Below are 10,013 nucleotides of genomic sequence, written 5' to 3' on the forward strand. Positions count from 1 at the left end.
CCGAGAAATCAACTTCGTTACTCAGCTGGATTTGTGGGAGGGAAGGAAAGCGGCACCCAGAGTGCTGAGCCAGCAAAAAAGGAGCCCCCTCCGTGCCTTTCCCTGATAATTAAGATGTGTTCTGCATCCCGTTTTTCCTTACTCCCCCTTCCCCCAGCTCAAATTCCAACCAAAACCAGGCTGATTTCTGCTGAGCCAGCACATTTCCCTCTGGTTTGGTGTTTCGTTTTTTTTATTGTAACACAGAGGAGAGGCAGAAGTTGGGATTCCGTGGCTTTTTTTCCCCATAATTAAATGAGGCACAGCAGTGGATGCTCCACAGGATGGAGCAGTGGGATGTCCTCATCTGCCATTTTTTTAGGGATCAGCCGTTATTCCCCTTCTTCCAGGTGCAACAGGAACACTCCGTTGGTGTTAAATCATTCCAGTTCAGGAGTGGAAAGTTAATTTTATCTTCTTTTATTTGGGATAGAAACTATCAGAAAACTGGCAAAATATTCCCAAAAAGTTGTTTTTTAAGGGAGATTTATGGAATTTTTTCTATTAAAGACCTGCCCAGCCTGGAATGTGCTCCAAAATATTAAGGAAAAATGAAATAAACACAAGTTACACTAAAAAATGTCACCCTTGGGATAAAATCTGTGTGGATGTGGCACCCGGGGCAAGCGGTAGCCTTGGCAGTGCTGGGGGAATGGTTGGACTCAATCCTAAAGGGATTTTCTGATTCTAGAGCTGGATTTCATGGAATGGTTTGGGTAGGATCTTCAGGACCCTCCAGTTCCACCCGCTGCCATGGGCAGGGACCTTTCCCTATCCCAGGCGGCTCCAAGCCCCATCCAAGCTGGACTTGGACACTTCCAGGGATGGGGCAGCCACAGCTTCTCTGGGAATTCCATTCCAGGGACTTACCACCTTCCCAGGGAAGAATTCCTTCCCAATATCCCATCTATCCCTGCCCTCTGGCAGTGGGAAGCCATTCCCTGTGTCCTGTCCCTCCATCCCTTGTCCCAAGTCCCTCTCCAGCTCTCCTGGAGCCCCTTTAGGCACTGGAAGGGGCTCTGAGGTCTCCCTGGAGCCTTCCCTTCTCCAGGCTGGACATTCCCAGCTCTCCCAGCCTGGCTCCAGAGCAGAGGGGCTCCAGCCCTTGGAATACATGGACTCACTCCAACAGTTCCATATCCATTGGATTCACTTCCTGGGTTTTCACACCGGAGCTCTGCATTCCAAGCCCAACCTCATTCCCATTATCCCATCTGCTCCCATCCTGCTTTTTAACAATCTTCCACCAGCTGAATCTTGGATATCAAGACTCTGTTCCTGTCTCCAACCAAATTCCAGAGCTGGGGGATGCTCAGGGGGATCAGGACTCACCGGAAGAGGTTTTCTGCTCCCGCTCTCATCCGCATTTCCTTGTTGATCTGTTGGTTGATCCGGGCCCGGCGGTGCTGGAGTTTGCTGCGCTGGGTCTGGGCAAAGGGGTCACAGCCCTGCTGAGAGACAAGGGCAGGATCTCATCCCAAATCCACATTTTGGGATTCAAAAAAATATCCATCCATTCCATAAATTGTGCACTTTCCGAGCATAGAGTCATGGAATGGTTTAGGTTGGGAGTTTAACGATCATGAAATTCCAACCCCTGCCATGGGCTTGCTTGTTCCTTGCTTGCTCCAACCTGGACTTGGACACTTCCAAGCATGGAGCAGCCGCAGATTCTCCAAGAATTCTATTCCAGGGCCTCACCACCCTCCCAGGGAAGAATTCCTTCCCAGTATCCCATCTATCCCTGCCCTCTGGCAGTGGGAAGCCATTCCCTGTGTCCTGTCCCTCCATCCCTTGTCCCAAGTCCCTCTCCAGCTCTCCTGGAGCCCCTTTAGGCACTGGAAGATGCTCCAGAAGCTCTCCCTGGATCCTTCCCTTCTCCAGGCTGGACATTCCCAGCTCTCCCAGCCTGGCTCCAGAGCAGAGGGGCTCCAGCCCTTGGCGCATCCCTGTGGCCTCCTCTGGACCTGCTCCAGCAGCTCCACGTCCTTCTGCTGTTGGACACTAGAGCTGGATGCAGAATTCCAGGTGGGATCTCATCTGAGCAGGGTAGAGGGGCAGAATTCCCCCTTTTCCTGCTGCCCATGCAGTGGGATGAGCCCAGGACACCGGGAATTTCTGGGATGTGAGCACCCACAGCCAGGTCACGTTGAGTTTCTCACCCCCCAGACCTTCCACTGCCCTTGGAGTAACCATTTTATTCCCCAATCCCCAAGGGCAGCCGTGAACAGGAATTCCACATCCCCTTTCCAGGCTCTGGACATGCGCCAAGGTCCAGGGGGGGCTGGAGATGAGCTCAGTATGACCCCAAAGCTCGGGAACAGATGTGATCCTGAGGCTGTCTCCGGGATATGCAGCACAGGGAGTCAGGAGTTCACAGGGATGCAGGAATGAGAGGCACAAAGCACTAAATTGATTCCATCCTTCCCTCGGCTCCAGCTCGGAATTTCTGCAGACAGGGAAAAGACGTGGAATTCCCGACTCCAGGAAACAGCAGCCAGCAGATTTCCCTCTGGCTTACAGGGTTATTATGGGATGCCCCCAGGGAATGGGGCTGTCACAAGGAGCGTCCCGAAATCCAGGGCCATAAAAGCTCTGCCGAAATGGGGATGAGTCCCATTGTGCAAGGGAAGATTTAGAAGGATGGAATGAGCCTCTGGAAGATCCCTGGATAAAAAAATCCCTGGTTGGGAAGGCACAGGGTTGGGAAGTTTAGGAGCATGAAAAGTTCTGAGCCTGCAAAGCACGGGAAGGTCCCAAAATCATGGAATGGTTTGGGTTGGAAAAAACCTTAAGGAACATCTCATTCCAACCCCTGCCCTGGCACAGGTTTCCCAGAGAAGTTGTGGATGCCCATGGAAGTGTTCCAGGCCAGGCTGGATGGGGCTTGGAGCAACCTGGGATAGTGGGAGGTGTCCCTGCCCATGAGATGAGATGACCTTTAATGCCCTTTCCAACACAAACCATTCCATAATTCCATGGAATGCTTAATCGCCACTCTGGTGGGAGCTGGCAAGGAGGAAATGGAAAATTTTGCACTTCCATGGACTTCAGCTTCCTTAAAATTAATTCCTCGTATTTGAAGTCCAGCGAGCGCCGCTTCCTTTGGAAAAGGGTCTGGGATTAACATTGGGATTTTCATTTAAGGGAAAGATTGGAGCTCCTAACTGGCACCTTGGAGACTGAGGAATCAGAGGGACTCCAGCTGGTCCATAAATCTCTGGGATTAATGCTTTACAGTAATCCATGAATTTGATGAAAGGAACAAGCTGGAAGCACGAGATCCCAATTATTCTGGAAAAGCAGTTCAGTGGGGTTTGAGGAAAACACCCCGAAAGCTGCACAAATGTTGCGTGTGAAACCCAGGAGCAAATATAGGGAAGTTTGATCCAGAATTGCCACTTCTGGATTTGTCCTGGGGAAAATCCACCCAATTCTGTTGTCTCCCTGGGGGGGGAAAAGAAAAATCTCGGAATCAGAGGAAAAAAAGGAAAGGATGAGGAAACCAAGCCAAGATGTAAAGAGAAGGTGCTCATTAAAATTTTAAGGCTTAATTTCAAATTTCAAGATGAGATCTCTGAGAACTTGACAGATCCAGAGACAAGAATGACAAAGGAATATGCAAATATACCCAAATATATGCAAATGAGACCGTTCCAGGCTCCCTCTCTTTGCCCCCAGAGGCACAGAAATCCATGCAAAGCTCAACAGGTGGGAAGTTTCTCTTCTCCGACTCCAGCTCTTCCTGCAAATTCCAGCACCCTGGAGTCCTTTCCACCTCTGGCAAAGGTTTCCTTGGAAGCAGCCAGAGAATTTTAAGGGATTTTTTGTGGGGAAAAGGAGCAAAACCCACCTGGAGACACAGGGAAGAGGCCTGGGAAGTGCAGGTTGGGATGATGGAAAAGGCACAAGTGGAAGGATTATCCAAACCCAAAATGAAGATCCTTGTCTGGAGGGAAAGCACTGGGAATGAAGGAAGGAAAGAAGTGGGATGAGAAGACACTGGGATGGCTCCACAAGATATTCCAAGAGGGTTAAAACCTCTTCCCTGCAGGAGCCATGATGGGATTTAGCAAATTGATTTGACTTCTCCTGCTGGGGAGCACTAAAGCTCTTCGTGGAGCTGTGAGGGGCTTTTTCCCTGGCTTCTCCATCAGATTTAACGGGATAAGTTCTCAATCCCTTATCCAGGCTCCTAAGCCAGCAACAAAAAGGTGCTGGAAAACCAGGAGCACCTGATATAAACCCAAAGCCTTGGGAGGTTAAGTCAGGAATTCAAGATCAAGGATTTCCTGTGATCTCTACACATTTTGTTTTCCTCAACATTTATGAGGCTGGAAAAGTGCAGGAATATGGGATTGCTGCTGATCTTCCCTCAAGGTGCTCTGCCGTGATCCCCAGAAATCATCCCTGGCTTGCATGGATCAGTACAAACCTCATTCCATGAGGAACAACCAAGCCCCATCTGCGTTGCAATTCCACAAATCTTGGAGCGAGAAGAAAATTGGGCTCCAGGAAAGTAAAAAATGCCATCTTTAAATCCAAATATAGATAAGGGAAATAAGGAGTCAAGGGAAGAGCATTTCACCTTCCAACTGTTCAAAGGATCCCAAAGCTTTTCCTGAGTTCCAACCAAAACCTAAAATCCACAGAATGAGTTTCCAGGGATTTAAACACGACTTGCATAAGAGGGGAAAAAGAAAAAATCCCACCAAAATCCCACGGTTAGGTTCCAAAAGGGATTTTCCTCACTTAATTCCTCTTTGCTCAAGCTCTCGAGGTCACCCCGTAAGAGGTCAGAAGAAAGACGGGCTCTTTCATCCAGGCTTTGGGGGGCAGCTGGGGACACCTGAAAAGGGGAATTTGGGGGTTTAAGAAGTGGCTCTGGAGAAAATCCTACTTTTCCTTCCTGGTTTAAAGGTTTTAAAGGAAAAAACGAGCACAGAACTCTTCCTTAAATTGCGTAGGAGCCAGGGAACTGCAGCTTTTGTTTGTACACAGGGAATGACAGATCAGAAATCCATGAAAATCAGTGAGGTGTGGCCAGCCCTGGCGTTTATCACCTGTGACAAAGCAGGATTAGGGTCAGGAATTGGACTCTGTGATCCCAATGAGTCCATTCCAACCCATATCGTATGATTTTATTGGAAAAAGACCACTTAGGCGGAGAAAAATTGAGGAAATCCCTCTGCATTCCACCCTCATGGGGATGTGACAACAGCACCAAAAATCCTCATCCAGGGTCTCCACATGAGGGAAAAAAAGATTCCATAAGACCTTTCCCAAAAGGGAACAAGACCAACAGCTCCCCTCCGAGGGACATCAAGGATTCTCCAACCTTATCTTTGCAGGGAACAATGGGAATGACTCAAGGGCGTTTTTCCCTCCCAGCTCCAAAGGGCCCATCCCGAGCGGCAATTACGAGTCCTTAGGGAATGTTTGCTCAGGGCGGACTCTGAACTTCCCACCCCCAGGAGATCAAGCCTTGGGTGACTCCTGGGTGACAGCCACACCCTGAGTGTCCCTGGTGACCTTGTTGACAAAAACAAGGCCTCGGGGCCAAAACAAGGCTGCAGTTTTCCAGCACTGGGGACAAACTGAATCACCTGGAGGAAGAGGTGGAGGCCAGCAAGTCCAAAGGGTAATTCCATGACAAAGGGATTGATTTCTGCTCCTTTGTAGCTGGAAGCACCAGAGGAAAAGCGAAACTGAAGGGTATTAAGGGATCAAATGTGGGAAGGAGAAATTGGGATCCTTGGAAGTGCTGCTAGTTTCAAGGAAGAGAGAAATGGAGATGCAGATCCAGGTCCTGAAGAACTGGCACAGATCAGGAATGTGCTGGTAAAATCCAAGCGGGGATCTTCCCACAGAAATGAGGAAGGGATTGGTAACTGGGAGTTGTAGTCCCAGCAAGGAATTGCAGGAAAAGCTCCTGGAGACACTGGAAAAATCCAGCTGGATCCCAGAAGCTGCCCAAGCCCGGACCAAGCTGGGCCATGTCCAAGACCAGTTTTGGCCACAAAGGAGTCACCACCAGGATTCCTCCCAATTAGGGAAGCCAGGGAATGCCCAGAGAGAAACTGAGGAAGTTTAATTTGCACGGAGACTCGAGACATCCATAATGTGGGAAGAGGAGTCATCAGCTGGTGCTGAGCTCAGCTCCACAGCCAGCCCCACCTCCAGGGAGACACCTTCCCATTCCCAAGGACAGGGAATGAAGGAAAGAAGGACTCCAGCCAGCCTGGATCACTGCCACGGGTGTGGGCAAACACACGGAGACCCTCTGTGCGAGGAAAAGGGATATTGAAGGGATGACAGGATCATGGAATGGTTTGGGTTGGAAGAGACCAAAATCATGGAATTCCACCCCCTGCTATGGGCAGGGAAACCTTCCACTATCCCAGCTTGCTCCAAGCCCTGTCTGACCTGGACTTGGACACTTCCAGGGATGGGGCAGCCACAGATTCTCTGGGAATTCCATTCCAGCCCCTCACAGCGAAGAATTCCTTCCCACTATCCCATCTAACCTTACCCTATTCCAGTTTAAAGCCATTCCCTGTGTCCTGTCTCTCCATCCCTTGTCCCAAGTCCCTCTCCAGCTCTCCTGGAGCCCCTTGAGGCACTGGAAGGGGCTCTGAGCTCTCCCTGGAGCCTTCTCTTCTCCAGGCTGGACATTCCCAGCTCTCCCAGCCTGATCCAGAGCAGAGGAACTCCATCTCTTGGAGCATCTCTGTGGCCTCCTCTGGATCTGCTCCAGCAGCTCCACATCCTCCTGATGCTGGACCACAATCCCTGATCCCAACCCCATCCATTGGGCCTGTGGTCTGTGGTTCCAACCTCAAACCCATAAATTTCTCCCACTAAACACCCACAACATCTCCCACCCCAAAACCAAAAAAATCAGGGATTTATTTCCATCCCCTCCCAGCAGCACCAGCATTTCCCAACACAGTTTTCCCTCCAAACAGAAAGTTTCCAAGTGCACAGATGATCCAGCAGTTGGAAAACCTGGAATAGGATAACCCTGAGCACCTGTTTTAATTCCAGAACCACACTGGTCTTTAAATCATTTTCACAGAGCCAGAGCTGTCAGCTGGAATTTTTATTCCTCTTTGGAACCCACAAGTTTTTGAGTCAGGAGAAGTGGCCAAGTGACCCTGCTTTAGCCACATTATCCCATGGGATAGAGAGCAAAACAAAAGCCAGGGAACCACTGTGCACACAAAAACAGGCTTGGAAATTCTCCTTTTTCCCCCAGAATTATCCAGAATTTCCTTCCTTTTCCAGCCAGAGGCACTTAAGAAATTTATATGAGCTCTGCCGAGACAAGCAGGAGGTGACAACAAGTGGGCTTTTACTCCCTAAAAATCTATTTAATCAGAAATTCCCTATCATGGAATTAATCTCATGGAGCACCCTGGCTCCGAGCTGGGTTTCTGTGGGAGACAGGAGCAGCTAAAACCTCTAAAACCTTTTATTGAGAATATGGTTACATCACAGAGCCTTTGAACAAATGAGGGGAGGATTAAGGTTTTAAATTTCCCAAGTGGCCTCACTGGTGGCTCGTGCAGTCAGCAAGAGGAAGGAAAAATAAACCTGGGGGTGGGAATAAAAATCTGGGGGGTTGGGGGTTTTAAACAGCACAAATTGTGGCTAAAAATTGAATTTTTAGGGTGAAAATGCTCTAGGGAGGTGGGGGAGGCATGGAGTCAGGGCAAGGTGCCAGCAGGAAGCAGGTGGATTAAATCTTCACTCCTAGGACAGAAAACTTGGCCAAAAAAAAAACAAAAAGCATTAAAAAGCACTTTTTCAGCAGCATTCAAAATCCCCTTCCAGGGGGAAAACAGGGATCCACACTCCTGATGTTGCCAGGGTGATAAAACGAGCAGGAAAAGTTTATATTGATAATTTCTCTCTAAATAATACTACTGCTAATAAAAAAAATAAACAAATAGAGCTGATCAGATGGTCTGCTGCTTTGATTAAAAAATAATCATGTTATGACAGAGCTGATCCCCTGCCCGGCTCCCCCTCCAAAGCTCGGCAATATTTTCCATGTTATTCTTTGTGCTCCGGATCCAAACAGAATAAATTGGGGGAAAAAAGTCCCAAATCCCTCCCTTTAATCTTCCCTCACGAGCAGCACCTGCTCCTTAGACCTGGTGCTTAAACCCCGACCTGGCTTAAGGTTGCAACCTCTTGAGCTGCAGCCCAGGCTCAAGTGACTCCAGATCAGACAGATCCAGGGGAAAAAAAAAAACAAATCCCTTCCAGAGCGTGGCTGAGTTTGGCTTTCTTGGTTATTTGGGAATCTTTTTAGGGGTGTTTTAGGTGTTGGGACTTTTTGCTCTGCTGGAAGTGAGGGATTTGCAAGAGGAGCTCAGATTATGGAGTGAACTCGCTGCTGGTTTATCCCACTGGATCTCAGGGGGAAAAAATTAATGGGAAAAACACTTAAATAGACCCAAAAATGAATGTTTGCCATGTTTTCTTGCTCCCTAAAACGTCTTTGACCCCAAGACATCGGGGGTTGGTGGCAGCCTGAGGACAATTCCCGCTGATTCCATCCCAATTGTTCCTAAATAAACAACGATGCCGGCAGAGCAATCAGCCCCATCTCTCCCGCACATCCCGACTTTCCTCGGGAGCAGCTCCCGAGGGAAAAACTCAGGAAGCACCACCCTGCCCAGCACCTGTGGGAGCGAGAGGAGGAACAGGGAGCACCTGGATCATCTTCCTGCAGGCAAGGGGGAGGAAAAAAAGCCAAAATACCCGGGAATTTGGTGAAAAGCAATCACTGGGAAGCTTGGGGATGGAGCCAGCGGAAAAGATGGGACCGAGGAACAGAGTTTTAGGGATGAGGAGCTGGGAGAGAGGTTTTAGGGCCGTTTATGGGGCAGCAACAACATTTCCACCCCCAGTCCCTCCTGGGCCCTGTCACCCCCAGCGGGGTCGGATGGCCCTGTACCCTCATCCATGGGGACAGCCATCCCTATGGATAGGACAGGGATATGGGGCCAGCCCATCCCATCCTCACCTTCCGTGTGCTGCCGCTCTTCGGGCTATGCAGGAGGACAAGGCCACTGTCCCTGTCCCCATCCGGGCTCTCCTCCTCGGGGGGCATCATCTCCAGGGATGCGACATCCACAGGCAGGGAATGGGGGGCTGGAGCTGGGGGGCTCCTGCTTGAGCTCACAGCGTTTGGCTCAGGGGGGTTTAAGGACTCGGTGACCCCTCCTTTAGACCCCAGGCCTGTCCTAAGTGGGGGCTTAAACCCTCCCTAACCCCTGCTCTGTTCTGCTGCAAAGCCCCCTGCGCTTAACATCTGGCCAGATGTGAGCCCACAGCGTCCCCCCCCGCCCCCCGGCAGAGAAAATTTCGGTAAAAGGGGGGGACACAAACCCCACAGACCCCCTTTGTAAAGCTACACTAGATAGGGGGATGTTAAACCCTACCAGACCCTAAATGGGGGATGTTTAAACCCCCCAAAACCCACTTGAGAGAGCTGCTCTAAGTAAGGGAAAGACGGAGTTTAAAACCCTCCAAACTCCCCTTGCAGAGCTACCCTAAATAACGGGGGATGTTTAAACCCCTACAAACCCCCCTTACAAGATTTAGTCCAAATGGGTTGGGGGGATTAAACCCCCCAAACCCACCTTACAGAGAGAGCCGGGGTGGGGAGGGAGTTAAACCCTCTGAAAACCCCTTTACAGGGTTACCCCCCAAACCCCTTTGCAGAGCTACCCTAAGTGTGTGGGGGGGGAAGTTTAAACCCTTCCAAAACCCCTTTTCAGAAAAACAGAGGGGGCTTAAACCCACCTTGCACAGCGACCCTAAATGGGATAGGGGGGGTTAAACCCCCCCAAAATCCCCTCCTAGAGATGCTCCAGCCAAGGGGGATCTCCCCCCCCCACCACCCCGCCGCCCCAAACTTCCTTCCAGAGTCAAACCCCGCAGCCCTCCAACTCCCCACC

The 10,013-nt window shown here is 50.1% G+C and overlaps 1 protein-coding gene across 7 annotated transcripts in view; it reads right to left on the bottom strand.

Annotated features, from left to right (window-relative positions):
* The window catches only part of RHPN1 (rhophilin Rho GTPase binding protein 1), a 28,224-nt gene extending 18,239 nt beyond the window's left edge, over positions 1-9,985 (bottom strand). For 2 of the 7 annotated variants that reach the window (XM_017746699.1, XM_017746696.1), the window contains exons 1-2: positions 9,077-9,984; positions 1,372-1,487 (exon numbers count right to left, since the gene is read on the bottom strand). In XM_017746699.1, the coding sequence (XP_017602188.1) occupies positions 1,372-1,487; positions 9,077-9,166 (206 nt within the window). In that variant the 5' untranslated portion in view covers positions 9,167-9,984. Of the gene's footprint in view, positions 1-1,371; positions 1,491-9,076 lie in introns of all 7 variants that reach the window. The other 5 variants (XM_017746697.1, XM_017746695.1, XM_017746694.1 and 2 more) reach the window with 4 other exon arrangements.
* Between the last annotated feature and the right edge of the window lie 28 nt (positions 9,986-10,013).

The sequence above is a fragment of the Corvus brachyrhynchos genome, unplaced genomic scaffold, assembly GCF_000691975.1.
Source record: "Corvus brachyrhynchos isolate BGI_N302 unplaced genomic scaffold, ASM69197v1 scaffold89, whole genome shotgun sequence".
NCBI classification, from domain to species: Eukaryota; Metazoa; Chordata; class Aves; order Passeriformes; family Corvidae; genus Corvus; species Corvus brachyrhynchos.